At 37.0% G+C, this 19,009-nt stretch overlaps 1 protein-coding gene across 3 annotated transcripts in view; it reads left to right on the forward strand.

The window, feature by feature from the left end:
- Window positions 1-11,499: 11,499 nt before the first annotated feature.
- The window catches only part of LOC131049115 (uncharacterized), an 82,128-nt gene continuing 74,618 nt past the window's right edge, over window positions 11,500-19,009 (forward strand). For 2 of the 3 annotated variants that reach the window (XR_009106663.2, XR_009106662.2), the window contains exon 1: window positions 11,500-13,256. Coding sequence is in view for 1 of the 3 variants with exons in the window: in XM_057983138.2 (XP_057839121.2) it covers window positions 11,691-12,896 (1,206 nt within the window). In the remaining 2 variants the exon portion in view is untranslated. Of the gene's footprint in view, window positions 14,107-19,009 lie in introns of those variants that run through there. The other variant, XM_057983138.2, reaches the window with a different exon arrangement.

Consider the following 19,009-nt stretch of genomic DNA (forward strand, 5'->3'; position numbering starts at 1 on the left):
AGAAGATGATGAAGCCAATTGTTTTGATTTGGCCATGATTGTGTCTGTTTGTCTATTTGGTAGATTTGATGTTGTTTGATCGAAAGTTGAGGAACTAGCTCCTGGGAGAGTAATCTTCCTTTGAGTGCGAGTCATGGCATTAGTAGTTTGTGCTTGACTTTGGTGATCCTAGACTATGATCACATTGCAATATTCAGGTTGAGAAGATTCAATCATGTTGACCACATTATCATTGTTAGTGTAGGTATAATTGACTCTAGCTCCTCCCTTGGATTTTGATGAATCTCCTTATTCATAAGTTGGTAAGGGATCTTTAAAGGCCTTGTGATCAGAATTTGTCGCGTGATTTCCAACAACGATCTTGCCTACGTCAATGAGACCTTGGATTTCATGTCGGAGTTTCATGCAGTTGTTTATGTTATGTCCCTTGTTCCGATGGTAGTCACAGTATTCATTTTCTCTCCACCATTTGGGTCTAATTTCTAGGTCATATGGTCTATAATTGTCTGGCAATGTTATCAGATTATTTGCCAATAAGGTTTTGAAGGCTGATTCATATGACTCATCTAGAGGAGTAAAATCACGCTTAGGCTTTGAAAGTCAAGGCTTTTCTTTAAACCATTCTCTTGTTTTCTTTGGAGGATTTTCTGCCGCAGTTTCAGCTGTCTTGAGTGCTTGCGTGCCACTGGCCAAGTTAAATATTGTGGATTTTGTTTTTGCTTGGGCAGTATCTACCACTCCATCACTAACAAAGTTCTTGTTATTATCTTTGCCATATTTCCAGTATTTACTCTTTTCTTTAGAGCTAGAACCTTGCGATGTTTCTTTCCAAAGCGATTTATCTCCTTTTTTTATAAGCACATCTTCCATTCTGAGGGCGTTATCTACCATTTTGTTTAATGAAGGGTGTACTTGCATCTGGATACTGTACTTCAATTCAAGGATTAGATTGTTGACAAAGATATCCATTTTATCAAGATCTGGGATAGTCCGTGAATATCTAGAGAACATCTTTCTCCATCATTGGGGAAAAGTGAGAAAGGGTTCTCCTATCTTTTGTTTGGTATTGCAAAGCTCTATCATAGTCACAAGATGTCGAATGTTGTATGAGTATTGTTGTAAAAATAGTTGGATTAGTTCTTCGAACGTTTTTATTCCTTTGGGTAGACTTGAGAACCATTCCATTGCTTGACCCCCTAAACTCCTTGGGAAAAGGCACATGAGGTACGTTTGATCATGCATGAACTCCATACAGGCAGCACAAAAATCTCTGACATGATCTTAAGGATTTGAGGTACCATCATATTTGTCAAATTTTGGGATCTCAACTCGTGAAGGAAATGGAGGCATGTAAAGGCTTTTGTCAAATGGGAATGGGCATATTGTGTCCAGAGAATATTGTTTTGGTGTTTTATCTTTGTTTTGTAGTTTTGTGACCGCGGTTTGTAATGTTTTTGTTTGCTTATTTTTCCCCATGGTGTCTCTTCCTCTTTAGCGATGAGGGCCTCCACATTATAACTAGTAGGGAGTTTGGTGCCTTGCTTTGCTAATTCTAGGAAATAGTCTTCTTTTTCCCTAGCCATGATGACTTTCATTATTTTTCGAAACTCTTTATCATTCTGACATCTATGTACTTCGGCTTCAGGAGGTTCAGGAAGCTCAAATTCAGTCGATGAGGAATCACTGTCAGTGGCATGATTGCTAAAGTCGTCGTGAGTGTCTCTTTTACTAGCTTCTCTTTCTTGTCTTTCCCCAAACATGGTGGGAGATAGGGGCTGATCAAAGATTGGTAGATCGTAAACTAGTATCTGTGACGAGGACGATTTATTGTAAAAGGGGTTTTTGACAAAGAATGGATTGTCTTTTGATGAAAAGGGCGTTTCTTTTTCTTTGTCTCTTTTGTTGTGGGAATTTCTGGTTTGAACAGGCATTTTGTAACCGACAGGACCGAGAGCCAAATGTTTTGCAGAAGTCAAGATCAAATTGTAGCTAGTAGTTCATTTAACGTAGTGATTTAGAGAAGTAACTAAGATCTGGTCTGGTTTCAGGAATGATCTATCGAGTGTAAGATGTTATCTAAGTAAACTTAGGTTTGATAAGATGCTTGTTTGAACTAGCTGAGAGATTATCGACAAAATCGTGCAACGCAACGACAGAGGTACACTATCAAGGTTGTTTATGCTCCAGAGGATGATAACCAATTTTAGGCTTGCTATAGACTGTTTTAGGTAGGTTTGACTGTTCTGGACTGGAAAAATTAGAGATTCATATGACAAAATTTATGAGATTGTACGACAATATAATAGCTTTAGGATGACCATAGTTCTGTTTCCTACGAGTTGCTGCCTAGTATCGTACGACAAATGGGTAGGTCCCGAACGACAAAAGATTTAGTGCAGTTCTATTTCATACGACACAAGATTTAGCTTAAATGACAAAATGCTGGGTCTTGTACGATAGAGGATTTATCTTAGACGATAATTTAGAATACTCGTATGACACAAGATATGGTGCAGGACGACAAATGATCAGGCTCGTACGACTGTTAACAAAACAAAGACAAGAATTTTGGGTTTTTTTTTCCTTCGATTGCTGAGTATGACCAATTCTGAGGTGGATTGATTTTTGACCAGGATAGACTAGCTTCAACATAGATAGAGTTTTTTCACTGAGTTGTTGATTTGTTTGATTTATTTGATTAGTTTTCTACAAAATGGTATTCCAGTCTTAGTTTCAGGGATGAAAACACAGAAAACACGCAGTATAAATAGTAACTCCAATCACAACATGCAAACCCTATGGAAGTTGGCTTAGAGAGGAAAACCTTTTCTTGTTGACTTAGGTACACACCCAATAGCTAATCAAAATATGACCGCTGAGTCTCATGCAATGGATTATCAACGCCGTATTAGTTGACTCCAAACGCTAATGGGGGCATGATATGGCAACTGTCTTGGGAGAGTTACTATCTCTCTTGCACAAAGATTATCAACATTTCGGAGGTGAATCGGGTAGCTTCTAATTTTAATTGGATCTAGTAAGGGTTCTGTTTGACGCGCCGAGGTATAAACTCAATTAAGAGGTCTCCGAGCCTTGAAAACCAAGGTTCAATATACTCGAAGGTACTGAGGAGAGCTATTCCCGAGCACTGCCGTTGACTTGATTTTCATCAAATCACGTTTATTTTATAATGGGTTGGAGTACTTAGCGTTTAGTCGTTCCCACTTAGGTCGTTCCCCTCACACCGGCCGTAACGGCTTTAAGAGTTTTTCAACCCCTCGGGAGGGCAGGCCTGCTAAAGATGTACAAATCTCAAACAAAGAAAATGCCTCAAGGGTCTAGATTTCTGATTGTCTAAAAAAAGACAAGAGCATACTCTCCTACCTTTTAGAATTTTCTAAAAACACAAAAGACAGATTTGTTCACTAACCAAATAGCAAGTTAGGTGCCTAAAAAAATTGAAAGAATACACGATGTTTGATTGATTTCTCTTTAGGCAACCTACAAAAACAATGCATCAGTAGTCATGTTGTTTTTATTCTTTGACAGACGTATGTTTGATTGATAAATTCTTTGACAAACGTCCTGCAAGAAATTGGTTAGGCTGTGAAAATACCAGGCAGACAGAAGACAATTTAGGGTCAGCGTTAACGTAGTCAAAATTTAATTCAAGAAAAACCCCAAAAAGTGAAACTTGCTTTTAATCTAACAGAAAATAGAATCGTACGACAATTCTCATAGAATGGAACGACAAAAAACTTTTATCGTACGAGTTAGAAATGAGCATAGGACGACAAAAGATAAAATCAAATAACCAGAAACAGTATGTCGTACGAGTCCATCTTTTGATTCGTACGACAAATGACAGGATTTAATATTATGTCTTATGATAAATCATAGGTTTCAATATAATGTCGTACAATATTTCACAGAGATTGTACAGATGAAACCTGCAGGATAAAAAGTGATTTTGAGACTGAAAAAGTAGTTTTTTGCCCCACGCTGGGCGCCATAAATGTGTGTGTGAAAAGTGGAATAAGAATATGTATTTGTAAGACACAATATTTCAATTAAGTCATTACATGTATGGTTAGACAGATATAAGCATGAATATGAAAACCATAACAAATCGACCCATTACCTTCTAAAAGATGCGAGTATAAGATTGCTCTCAGATTTGTATAAGCAATCCAGTGACTAGACAACACCAAGATGAAGGATTTTAATCTATATGAGCACGATATTAATGCTAGATGGATGTAAGATTAATCTAACAAGACTTAAGCAATAAATGAGATAAATGATCTAAATATGTATGCAATATTCTCAATGAACCTAGAGAAAAAATAGTATAATAACAATATATTCTCATGGATTTTTGAATGAGAGATGAGAGCCTGAATTTATAGAAAATTCAGAAAGAAACCAACCGATGAGATTAAATGATGATGAGCGGTCAAGATTTTACAAGAGGAAGCACAATCCAGGTGAATTGATGTGATTGGATGCTTTTCCCAGTTTTAAAGGAAATTGAACTAATATTGAGATAAAATCAGGAAAAAACTGATTTATTCTCTATTTCATTCAATTTTGAGATTTAATTGTTTTAATTGCTTTCTTTGAGATTATTTATCAATTTTTAATTTGTTTTTCAAGATGATCTCAAATTGATTTATTTTCTCAATTTTTTGATTCTTTATTGGTCAATTAATTCCTTTTTTGAATATTTGTGCTCATAATTTCCAATTCCTCTTTCTTGATTTGTTTCCTTTTTTGAAGATTTATGACAAATTGATTTATTTAATTAAATATGCTAGGATATTCAATAAAATAAATAAGATAATTGTTTTAAATGATTTACTTGGAATGATTTAATTAATTAAATAAATATTTAATTAATATTGATTGATTAATTTTGCCATGTGACATTTGATGATTTTAGAAATTAATTGTGTGCTCAAGATTTATTTAATTGCCTTTGGTTAGGACCTTGGTGATGTTGTCAAGATTAGGTCGTTTAGATGACCATTTTTAGGGTATTACAGTTGCGTGTCCTGAGATTTTTGTTGAAGGGTGGTAGATTGTGGATTTGACCTGCAACTGCAGAGGACCAACACGAACGATGGCACGAAGAGGAGCTAGGAATGATGGAGCACGTGGGAATGCAAACCCTGTTGTGATGGAAATGTTGCGAGGGATAGCACCTCGGTTGGAAGTCGTGGAGACAACCCAGAGAAGAGGCCGACATATTGAAGATATAAGTGAAGATGAAGGAGAAGAAGCCCCGATAGAACAAGTAAACCCACCTACGGTTGATCCTTATGAAGAAATATTTTTGAGGGTTTTGAGTAGGGTGAATACTAAACCTCATTTTACCCCACCGAAATATGATGGGAAGTTGGATTTAGATGAATTGATGGATTGGATCTCGGAGATGGATAAATATTTTGATTTTGAAAACATTGTAGAAGAAAGGAAGGTGAAATATGCATGTACTCGGTTGAAAGGTCGTGCATCTCTTTGGTGGGAGCATTTGCAAGTTGATAGACAAAGAAGAGGCAAATAGAAGATTAAGACACGAGATCAACTAATTGCTAAGATTAAGTCAAAGTTTATGCTAGCTGATTATCAAGTGAATTTGTTCTTGAAGTTGAGACAAAAGGAATCTAGTGTGAAGGAATACACCGAAGCATTTTGCAAGTTGAATATTAGATCCGAACATGTTGATGATGAAGTTGAACAAGTTGCAAGATATTTGAATGGATCATGGATGTCTATACAAGATGAAATTAGTTTGATCAAATTAGAGAGTGTTGAAGAGGCTTACCAGTATGCCCTAAAGGCATAAGAGAAGCTAAACAAAAGACACAAGCAGAGGCAGAGAGGCAGAGGTGGAAGGTTTACTGGAGGAATATTCAAGGAGGAAGAGGATATACAGGAGGTAGAGGAACCTGTAGAGATCAGAACAAGGACAAGGGAGTTAACAAAGAAGGTAATTCATACCAGAAGGATGATAAAAATTTCTACCAGATGACTACCAAAATGAGAATTTTAGGAGACAAGACGAGAGAACATTAAAAGGAAATTGCTATTAAGTGTGGAGGAGAAGGACATTGTGTTTTTGAGTGTAAGAAGACAAAGAATACCGGAAGAGAAACAGTGGTGGAAGAAAACCCCATTGGATCAGACAATAAACTAGAAGATGGAGAACTGTTGATGATGAGGAGAGCTTTGTGTCATACCAGAAGAGATGAAGAGCCCTTGCAGAGGAAGAATTTGTTCAAGACCAGATGTAAGGTATCCAGTAAGTGTTGTAAAGTTGTTATTGATAGTGGTAGTTTAGATAATCTTGTTTTAGAAGAGATAGTGAATAAGTTGACTTTGAAAATATTGAAACACCCTAATCTTTATCAGATAGCATGGATTTGTGATGAACATAAGTTGTTAGCAAGTGAGCACTGTTTGGTGAAATTAAAAATTGGGAATTATCATGATGAAGTCTTGTGTGATATTATGCCTATGGATATTTGTCATCTTTTGTTGGGTAGACCTTGACAGTTTGATAGACAGGCATTACATGATGGGAGAAAGAAAAAAAACACTATTGTGGCCAATGGGATGAAGCAAACCTTGTTGCCCTTGTAGGAACCTTTGAAGAATGAAGTCTGTACGAATGCTAGAATCTATTTGGTAGATGGAAGGAAATTCCTGGATGGATTGAGACATGAGAATGTGTGTTTTGCCTTAATTCCTAAGAAGGCTAAGAATCCAAAGCACGAAGAAGAACAACCGGAAGAGATAAAATATTTGCTGACAGAATATGAAGACATCATTTCAGATAACGTGCATGATGAATTGCCACCTTTGAGAAGTATCAGTCATTGCATGGACTTGGTTTCTGAAGCTAGTTTTCCTAACAAATCTGCACACCGGATGACACCAACAGAGAATGAGGAACTAAATAGACAAGTGCAAGAGCTGTTGAAGAAAGGTTTGATCAGGGAGAGTCTAAGCCCTTGTGCAGTACCAACAATATTAACACCTAAGAAGAATGGAGAGTGTAGAATGTGTATTGATTCTAGAGCAATAAACAAGATCACAGTGAAATATTGGTTTCCTTTGCTTAGGATGGATGACATAATGGACTGTTTGAGTGGAGAAAAATACTTTACCAGGATAGATTTGAAGAGTGGATGTCATCGGATCAGGATCAGAGAAGGAGATGAGTGGAAGACAACATTTAAGACAAATGAAGGATCGTATGAATGGTCTATGATGCCTTTTGGGTTAACTAATGCACTGAGTACTTTCATGAAGCTAATGAATGAGGTATTGAAGAAATTCTTGGGTAAGTTTGTTATTGTATATTTGGATGACATTCTGATTTTAGTAAGATAAAAGAGGAACATTTGTTGCAATTGAGACAAGTTTTGCAGAGGTTGAGATACAAAAAGTTGCTGATAAATATTAAGAAGTGTACTTTCATGAACGACGAGTTAGTCTATTTGGGATTTGTGATATTTGAGGATGGTTTGAAGATGGACCCTGAGAAAGTAAAAGAAATTATTGAGTGGCCTACACCGAAAAGCGTCGGAGAGGTAAGATCGTTTCATGGATTGGCTAGTTTTTACCGGAAGTTCATCAGAAATTTCAGTTCAATTTGTAACCCTGTGATTGAGATCATGAGGGGAGATCAGAAGGAATTCAAGTGAACCACCAGAGCAAACAAAAGTTTTGAACTGTTGAAGCAGAAAGTGACAGAGTAGCCCGTGTTAGCTTTACTGGATTTCAATAAAGTATTTCAACTAGAACAACAATAGGAGCAGTCTTGAGTCAGGAAGGGAGAGTAGTAGCTTATTTCAGTGAGAAATTGAATGATGTCGAAGGAGATATTCAGTGTATGATTAGGAGTTTTATGTCTTAGTTCAAGCCTTGGAGAAGTGGAGACATTACCTATTGTTGAAGGAGTTTGTGTTGTATACAGATCATCAAGCTTTGCAGTATTTGAACAATAAGAGTAAGTTGAATTAGAGACATATGAGGTGGGTAGAATTCTTGCAGAGTTACACCTTTGTGTTGAAGCATAGAAGTGGGAAATCTAACAAAGTTACTGATGCGTTGAGTAGGAGAAGGAATTTTTTGATAGAGATGAGAGTGATAGTATTAGGATTTGAAGAATTGAAGACCTTGTATGATGATGACCCGGATTTTGCAGAACGCTAGAAAGCATGTAGAGAACCAGTTATGGTAGACAGAAGTAAGTGGTTGGATTACTTCATTCGGGATGAGATTTTATTAAGAGGAGTTTAGTTGTGCATACCTAAGACTTCTATGAGCGAGAATCTGATAAAGGAGAAACATAGTGGAGGATTAGCTGGATATTTTGGTATTGACAAAACAGTAGCATTGGTGAGTGAGCAGTACTTTTGGCCCCAGATTCATAAGGATGTTAAGAAATATGTGCAAAGTGGTAGTGTTTGTCAATTTGCAAAGGGTAGTAGTCAGAATGTGGGATTGTATAAACCTTTGACAGTACCAGTAAGACCTTGGGAGGATATAAGCATGGATTTTGTACTTCGATTACCTAAAACACCGAGAGAGAATGATTCTATATTTGTGGTAGTGGATAGATTTTCGAAGATGGTTCATTTCATACCTTGTAAGAAGACATCAAATACATTACATGTAGCAGACCTATTTTTCAAGGAAGTAGTGATATTGTAGGGGTTACCTAAGAGCATAGTTTTAGACAGAGACACCAAGTTTGTTGGCTAATTTTGGAGAACACTTTGGAAGAAGATGAAGACAGATTTGAAGTTCACTTTTCATCCACAGACTGATGGACAGACATAAGTAGTTAACCGGAGCTTGGGAAATTTGTTGAGATGTTTAGTTGGAGATAAAACTGGAAGTTGGGATTTGATCCTTGCACAACCAGAGTTTTCCTACAACAATTTAGTAAATAGGAGTACCAGAAGAATACCTTTTGAGATTGTTACCGGAGTGCATCCTAGAGGTATATCAGAATTAAGAGATATTAGCAGTGAAGACTGGAGAAATTTAGAAGCAAAAGATTTTGCAGATCACATGGCAGGCTTGCGTATTCAGGTTAAGCAACATTTGGAGGACATGAACAACAAGTAGAAGAAGAAGGCATATGAGAAGAGGAGACATAAGGAATTTGAAGTTGGCGATGAAGTGATGGTATATCTGAGAAAATAAAGATTCCTGGTTGGAACTTATAACAAATTGCAGATGAAAAAGTTTGGACCTTGCAAGATTTTGAGGAAGTTCAGATCTGGGAATGCATATGAAGTGGAGTTACCGGACAGTCTGAGTATTTCACCTATGTTTAACATTGTAGATCTTCATGAATATCATGAACCAGAATTCAGTGAGGATAGTATTGCAGACTTGGACAAACAGTTGCCCCGGAAGGAACTGGATCAAATTGAAGAAATATTGGACAGTAGGATTGGGCGTAGTACCCAGAGTAGTCAGTATGAGGGGTATCTTGTGAAGTGGAAAGACAAACCAGTTGAAGATTCATCTTGGATTTCTTAGGCAGAGGTAGACCGCCTTGGTTTTCCTCTGACCCCAGCAAAGTGAGAGGCTCACTTTTTCAATAACCCTGGATGTCTAATGCAGGAGCATCCCTGGTTCATAGCAATCTTCCATCAACCAAAAATATTTTCCTTTTTTTTGTTTTCCTTTCTGTTTGCCATTTCAACATTCTTTTCTATGTGTCTCAATTTTGGCTCACCGGATCATGTGGAGTTGGATTCTACTTGAAGACTTGATCATATTTCTTGTTTCCAGACCACATCACATTTGGATCATTTCCCGACAAGTTATCGCTATCGGTTTCCATGACAATTTCCTGTTACTGGTTGAGAGTTTCTTGTTACCGGTTGCCTGGACCTATTTTGGTGATCTACCGAAACCCCTTCCGAAGCTTGCAGAGCCTTGGGCATTGATTTTGATGTTCCTCGGTGTGTGGCCAACCTTTTCTCGTGACCTACACTTCACCCTTTGGATTTTTTGGAGGAATCTCTTGGCGGAGGCCGACCTTGTTGGTTTTACACGTTAGGTCTTGTTCTTTGGGTTTTGGTCCCTTTTTGGGCTAACCGGGTCCCCTTGGATTGTATATATAATTATAATTGCGCATTAGAATATAATGATTGAGGAATCAAGTAGCTAGATTGAGTGTACAAGATAGATCTTAAGATTGAAGGTCCCGGTTGTGACCTATTATGTACTTTGAGCATGTTTTAGCAGCGTGTGAGCCGATTCTTGTAACTCGGTTGTTACCGGTTGGTTGTAATCAGTTTTCATGTTATAATACAATCTGTTCTGCATTGCCTGCATCATATCTTTGTGTTACTTTTGCTGACCGGTCTAGATTGATCTCTTTGAGGTCCCTCCTAACTGGTGACTGCTCTAGGACGAAAGGAGGAGTCGAAGCGCAAGAGAGGGTGTCTCGCAAGGTCAATGAACTCTAAGAGGCCAAGGGTAGAGGTTGTGTTCAAGGAGACACTCCACTGCAGGATGTAGAGGATCGTAGTCGAGTCTTGTACGTTGTCCAACCAAGGGTAGGAAATGGGTGGACACTCTTTTTGTTCGTGTAAGTGTTTGTTCTGCATGGGGGGAATCCATAGTTTTTTAATTGGATCTTTAATGATTTCTTGGTCATTTATTGGAGGCTGTAGGCTGGTTGTTGCGATTGATTGTAAATTTTGTATATCCATTGGTTGTGTTTTGGGTGGTTGGGGATGTGGTAGATGGGATATTTTTTGACTCCCAAATTGTGCTTCAATGTTGTAATATGGGTTATGGTGTTTTGGTTTGTATAGATGACTAAAGGGTGTAATTTTTAATACTATTAATTAAATATACTATATTTTATCAATTAAAAAAAATGTAAAATAAGGCTTTTTTGTGATAGTTGTTTTTGCTTATGTTTAATACAATATTGATTTGTGAAACAAGGCTGGTTTTTGGTGTTGTCAATTATTTTGTGTAGCTATATTTTTTCATTAACCCATATATCATAAAATTGAGAAATACAGGGCAAACATGGATTTAAAAGTAAAAAGCTAGAACTTTCTGAAAAAACTTTGATAACCGCCCCCTTCTCCACCACTCTCTTCAATATATGAATATTTTACCATTTTTTCATAATATTATCATTGTAAAATTCAAATTACTATCATTATCATTGTAAAATTCAAATTACTATCATTTTCAAACGATAAATTAAACATATCAATCCAATGTATTATAAATTTGACCTTCCATTACAATTGAAAAATTTGAATGATATACTTAATAAAACAAATTATTTTCAACATGCAAATAGAACTGACATTCATCTTTGTAATATAAATGATGATAATCTGTAATTGTATAACCATTACACTTTCTTTTGTATGATATAAATGACGTTCTGTATAACCATTGCACTTTTTTTATAATGTAAATGACAACCTGTATAACCATTACACCTCCTTTACAATATCGTTTCTTAAGGTGTGATGGCTCTCTAAAGAATATGCTTGGCTAAGACAGAAACTAGTGCGATTAATACCTTTTTCTACTGGAATACATATGCAGTGTATTATGTGAAGAGATCTTAAGGGCAACTGAATTCTCCATCTATGTTCGGTTGAACAGGAATATTAACGGCCAGGATGATGATGAAGCGGCTCTTCCGGCCCTTACACTGCCTGCGCGCATTGGATTTTACAGCCAGGTTAGGAACGCTTACGCCCGTTTTCCCGATGACATTCTCAAGCCAGATCGAAATTAAAATTATCAATCCCGAGGGCATTGTGCATTTGCAAAACCCCTTTGCTCAGTTCGCTGCCTCTAAATTTAATCTCTCTCCCGCCAAAATCGATCAAATGTGCAAATTATGCCCTACTTTGAAGAGGCTCAAAACCCTGGAAAAGGTGGAGCAATTTGTTTGCATGCTGGAAAATATCGGCTGCAAACCAAATCAAATTGCAAAAATAATGGTATGCAATCCAAACAATATAACGACTAGCGTAGAAAATGTGTTACAACCCAAACTCCAACTATTGAGAGAGTCGGGGATTGAGGAGGCAGATATGGCAAAGGTTTTGACGTTGGCGTCTTCCGTGTTAACTAGAGGCCTCGAGCACGAGCTTATTCCCAGGATCAAGCTTCTTAAAAGTGCATTTCAGTCTCACGATTTATTCATCAAGGCCGTGTTAAGATCCCCCAAAGTTCTTACAATAAGGCAGGAGATTTTGGCGAAATCTCTTGCCTTTTGGGAGGGATGTGGTATTAGTGGGATGAATCTCGCCAAGTTTTTATATCTGAACCCATACCATCTGCTAAACTTTTCTTTGACGCCTGCTCATGCTGATCTTATTCATGCGATCGGTGCCCCCAAGGGAAGCACAACGTATAAATATGTTTTGTTGGTCGTGATGACTCACCGCACTAATACATTAGAGCTTAGAATGCGAAATCTTCAATTGTGTGGGTTCTCCACTGAGGAAATTATGGAATTGTTTAGGGTTTCTCCCCACATCTTTACTTACTCCACAGAAAAGGTCAGGCAGACAATGCAGTTTCTAATCAATGACATGGAACTCCCAGCAAATTCTGTGTTAAGGCATCCTTTGCTATTAAAAAAGAACTTGGGAAGTGTCATTAAGCCTAGGTTTCTAGTTTTGCAAGCGATCAAATCCATTAATGGGCTTGGGCCTTATGATCCCAAACGGCTTTGTACCATTTTAAGGATGCCAGAGGAAAGGTTTCTTTGCAAGATTGTTAAAGGGAATACTGAGCATATGGCACTTTATGAAAAGGCCATAGCTAAATCTCAATTGACGAAAAGGTCACAGGTGGCAGAAAGATCTCAATGAAGGCCTATTAGTCTTGAGCATTTGATCTTTTGATTTAGAGCGTAAGACTCAGGGCACTTTAACTTTCACACAGGTATGGGTTGTTGCTATTCCAAGAATGGCTTGGAATCAGACCAAATTGATATGAATCGTCCATTGATTTACAGTGAACTACAATTGTGTTTGCAATTCTTAAGAGAAAGAAGACTGTACCACACAGGTGGCAGTACAGCTGGATTTGGTTCCTTGCAGGGACGATAGGAGGAAAAGATTGGTTTTACAGTACTGGAGTACAGGTAAAGGAGAAACAAGACTGGCTTCGCAGTGGTGGCTGCCAACTAAAGTTTCCTCTCTGAACCAAAATGAACCCCTTTAAGTACGGTATGCTGAAATTTTTAACTTAGTCAGTTGCTTTCGATAGCAGCCATTCACTGTGTCGTAATTGCTTAGTTTTCAAGCATTATTGGTTTCAAGCAAAGGAAACATTTAAAAATACTATTTTGAACTTAACGTCGTTCAGGATTAAGGAGTACTTAATTTTACAAAATGCATATATATCTTTTGGAAACAATTTTTGTACGAGAAAGGCTAGCTTAGTCCGAGAGTTTTATCTATGGCTTCTATCTATATGAAATCGATGTATCATATCATTGTATATTCCCTTTCCACGATATTGCTTATTGCTTTTACAATAATATGATCCGCTAAAAATATTTTATGTCCATTTCAAGTCAGTGGTGAAGTATTTTAGCCGATATAACACTTCACCTATAGATTCACAGTCTCTAGAGAATTGAGAGACTCAATTGACAAAAGGAGATTGAAGCAATTGCCCATCTAAAAAGGGACGAGTTTGACTCAATCATCAAGAGAATACTCGATACAATTGGCTGGCCTCTTGAGTTCTTCCCTCCCCCGACGGAAATATAGAAGTATACAAGAAGTTTGCAAATCTTTTACAAAGGGGCATATTGGAATGCAGTTTTGTAGGGTATGACAACGATGTTAGGTTTATTTAAAGTTTTTGTTATTGTTTAATTAGAGGGAGTCAATCCATTTACCTTTCGGAATAACGAAGCTACAATCCTTGACAAATACGAGTGTAGTAAGGGTTTGAACTCTGTGGCTGGCGTGGGCCCCATCATAAAACCCACATTGATCCCCACAAAAAATGAAATATGACATTACAATAACATGCATTAATATATGAAATATATTATTATTTTGAGTATTTTATATCTTTAAATGAGTTGTATGAAAAATTTCTTCACTTTCAGGTATTTCTGTTTCTACTGGCAATGTGTTTTCCTTACATTTGCTGGGTATAACAAACCCTAGGGAATTATAAATCATGCTCTAAACAAATCTTTGAAACTCATTAATAAATCTTATTCTAAGGATATGTTTCTTACAGCTTTAAGTTTTATGTTTTTGTTAGATAACATGAGAATATAGTCTTATGAAGAAAATGATTTTATGTTTTATTAAGTTTTCAGGAGGACGGATGTTTTTGGGAGGTCATTTTTAGGGGATGATTATTAAAAAAAGTAGATAAAATTTTTTAAAAAAGGAAAATTTGAAGATTCATATGATAACATTAGTAAGGCATTCATTATATAAATTATAGAACTTAATACATAACATTAAAGTTCAACTGGGATTTCAATGAGAGTTGGCAAATGAATTAACAAAAGTCAATTGTTTTCATTGTTACTCTACATATGTATTGATAAAACTCTAACAAATGTTTAAAGGCTGCTAGTTTCAACTATAAAATGACAAGCATTAAAAATATTCTGCTGTTCCTAATCAGCATCTGCTAACATTGCATCAAAATTGGAATTTAAGTCACTACCATTATGAGAGTCTGCCTCATCGAATAGAACTCCAACCAATCACTAATCACTCTTGTATCTCCTCCACATCAACTAGTGTGGCATCTTTTGTCATGCCTCACCTAAATCGCAGCCTTAACAAAAATAAATGTAGCCTTATAACAATTAAACCTGGGCGGCAGCAAACAAATGGAGGAGGGCCGACTAATATTAGGGAGAAATTAATTATTTAAAAGAGGGCTGACGAGGATTAACTGAACCATGATCGAGGGTGCCGGCTAGATAAAATTATAAGCAATATTTAAATAATATTGATTTCTTTAAGGGCTGACTGAGACTTGTTAAGACAGCACCCAGCTTTGGAAAGGTGTGACTCCTGCCAAAGGCATGGGGTTTCATAAAGAGGTATGACTCCCTCCAGATGGAGATATAAAGGAAAGAATAATTCATCCAAGGAAGACATCGAATGATCAAGGAAAATAAGCAGAAAAAGAATTAAAACCGGAAGATACTAGCAGCAATTCTAAATAAGAGATAAATCTGATAAATAAACAGAATTATAGATTTATGCACATGTGATCATGCAATAGGGATGCTTGCAGAAATTACTGACCTTTGCAAGTAATATAAATGTTTATCTTTATTATAAATATGTGCTAAGGGATTTGATTAATAATCTATTTTAAATTTAGAGAAATAAATTACAAATAGGAAGGATGGCCAGCCTTCCGAGTTCACAAGACCCAAGCACGCCAATCTGAGATGAATGTTATGCTTGTGGGCCAGGGGACATTGAGTGCCCTATGAGGTCCCATCAAGTATGCTACCTGTTGTGACGTTTTCACACATCGCCCCATTGCAAATGGGGACCCCCACTTTTTTCTGCTTTCTAGGCTAGTTTTGGAGTCTTTTAGCTATTTGCCTTTCATTTGAAGAAGTGCAGTTGGTCAAGAGCCGATCAAGTTAAGTCTCTCTAGTGAGGTCAGTCAGTTTTCAAGGTTCAGGAAGTGAATGGTTCACATCTTTGCTCGCTCTAATGGAAATGAAATCCAAAATTTGGCTAAGGCATGAAAGAAACCTTGTCGTTCTAGGCTAGAATCATTTTGTCCTTTGACTTAGAGCATTTATACAATTGCATGATCAAACCGTTCTAGGCTAGAAAGCTTCTTGTTCTAGGCTAGAACGCCTTGTCCTTTGACCAAGTACGTGTCGTCCTTTGACTGTGATGATCTATGAGTGGAGCGATTTTTCCTGACAAGCTAAGTCTGCTTTGAGATGAGGAGAGATGATGTCGCCTTGAACTTTAAAACGATGCAATTCATTTGATGAGGTACGATGAACAAGGAGATAATAGTCTGCCCAATGCATGCAAGGCATAGCATTGATTTGGTGAGATTACCTAATGCGAAGCATGAATAGATGGCGCCATCTCAAGGTTGAATCATCACGCCACTATGCTGTCCGTACAAGGCACATTCAATGTGAGTTTCAAACTCAAGGATGATCTCAAAGAATCAATGCAATCCATTAAATGAAAATTGTCATACAGGAGGAGAACATTTAAATCTGGTAACTGTGACTTAAGTTGATCAATGCAAAGCATTTAATTTGATATAGCCAGTTGATTGTATTTAAAGCAAATTTTAAAATTCTAAGCGCAGGCTATAAATGATAATTACGATGCATTCAATATATGCTATCTGCCTTTACAAATGGTTGCAAGGTTATTTCATTCAATGATTTAAATTGCAGAACTCGAAGTCCTTTATTGAAATCGATTGCAACACATTTTATGAATGATAATTTGCCTTTATGGATCGGTTGAGAAGCGTTTAATGTGAGAGGTAAAATAAAATGAATTTGTTTTTCCAAGATACCACGATTTTGAATGAGGTGCTTTCATTTACAATCTGAAAGTGAAGATCACAAATCATCAAATTAATGCACTCAACTTGCCCCATTGTTTTAATTACAACGCATCCAATGAAAGTTACCGAGGGCCTGTGATGGAGTACCGAGTTTCATAAAAAGGCAATTAAATGAATGTGTTTTTCATTGTATTTGATCAACACACAAAATCGATGATCTTCGTATACAACGATTCTGTCCTAATGAGTGAACTTATTCTTGGCAGCGATTATTAATGCAAACAGATATTGAGGCCATCTCAATGCGATTTTAGGGACTATGTGAAGCGATTCTGATTTGTCTTCATTTTCCAGAAATTTGGGATCATCATTTGGCAGCGAATTCATCTCCACACACAGCGACTTCATTTAGAGACAGCAAATTGGTAGCTGTGAGCATCATTATATCCCTTGGCTGAAGTGACTCCTTAAGTTGGAACAGCGATTACATTTTACATAAGCGAGTTGATCAGCGATTACATTTTACATAAGCGAGTTGATCAGCAATCCTATCATTGGCGTGTGATCCAGGTTACGCTAAACATCCCTAGCTACAGAGAACTCATCTTGTTCACAGCGAATTAACTTCATTTTGATCAGCAAATCTGATTTAGGGCACCAATTTAATCATACATATCAGTCGAGTTTGTCATTGATAGGAGGCGAATTCATCCATGTTGATCAGTGATGTTTCATTAAAACAAAAGGTGAGATTGTTTAGGTATCAAATTTTTTCATCTTCCACAGTGAACTAACCTTTCCAGACAGCGAACCTGTCATAAAAAAGAATGATATTATATTTATCAGCGACAGTGATCTTATCATTGATCAACAAGCAAAGGGAAATCATCAATTCTACTTCGGCATTACCTTGATAAGGGGCAATTTTGCCCAGTCGTCAATCAAATTGAAGTTTCCAGCTAGAATTGAATCTATTTGCAAGTCTGAATTGACTAATATTTGATCATTTCTACTGAAATCAGACCTTATTTCAGTGCTGCTATACCTTGTCATTTATCCAGTTCCGCCTTAGAGGTGTTTATTTAGTATATTTTGACCATCTTTGAGCATTGACAAGGGTTCATCATTAGTAATGGTGATCATTGTGTTTCACGTTAAGGGATAGATGAGCATGTTTTAATCAAGGGTTATGAGTCCTAGTCTAGGCAATTAAGTTTTGTTTGCAAATTAATTATCATTTTACAAAACTAACCTAGACAACTCTTACAGGTTAAGGTTGGCCAGAGCACTGGCTAGAGCACGACAAACGCTCGTCAAGGAAGACATTGCACTCCAAGTTGTCCTAGACAAGAACAAGGCATTCTAGACAATAACGAGATCTGTCCAAGGCAATGACAAGGTTCGTCCAAGGCAATGACAACGTTTGATGCAAGCAATCAGCATGAGGAGTAATGGAAAAGCAACATCAAGGCAAAGGATAGCATCAACATCAAGCACTCATGGATGGAAATTTTCACAATCTTGAATTTCCTTCGCAAATCCAAGAATCATTGTCAGTATAGCCATACGGAAGCTCCAAAATGCAAGTGATCGACATGAGCAAAGTCATCATCACATCAGGAGCTTGATAATGCTGAGTATCAAGAGATATGCCTCATTCATCTACAACTTGTGATTAGTTACAAAGAACAAGCTAAGGTGGTGCCTAGTCATCACTTATCCAATCATATCATTTTAATGTAAGGTGTCCAGATTCAATGAACCTGACTCATCCTACAAAGAAGATAATTACCACATGTGGACACAGAGTTCGATATACCTACCATCGTCATCTATTGGTCAATTATTCAAAGGACACGTGTCCCATCAATTGTAAATTTATCATTGGTCAAGCATTAAATGCTTTGCAATGGGTGTAACAAACCGTAATTAGGGTTTCTATCTTTCAATCTTGGCCATTGATTGTGAATCAATCTGAGCCATTCAATTGTAATGAGAGCACTATATAAGGCTCCACTTCTTCATTTGTAAGAGTTAATATCGAATAGAGAGTGAATATACAATTAATAGTAGTTGATCAATAGGAAGTAGCAAGCAAATAGTTAGAGTAGAGTAGAAAGAGAAGGCAAAGATTGTTGCCAAGATATTGTTGCAAGAAGCATGTAAACTTCATTGAAGATATGGTGAATTCTATGTGTTGATTCAACAATTTGCATGGTCTCTACTTCTCATTTGATTTTCATATTATTTATATGAATGGAAGAACTTTGTGCATGATCAATGGTGAAATTCGTATATCCATACTACTAACACTATGCCAATGGTAAAGTGCCCTGAGTAGTCAACTGGATCCATTTTAGCCAGGCTTAACTTCAATTATCGGTTTTTCATTGATATGTTGATGATTTATAGCTTCGGTCGGAGTAATCCC

Source organism: Cryptomeria japonica, chromosome 3 (assembly GCF_030272615.1).
Source record: "Cryptomeria japonica chromosome 3, Sugi_1.0, whole genome shotgun sequence".
In the NCBI taxonomy this organism is placed as follows: domain Eukaryota; kingdom Viridiplantae; phylum Streptophyta; class Pinopsida; order Cupressales; family Cupressaceae; genus Cryptomeria; species Cryptomeria japonica.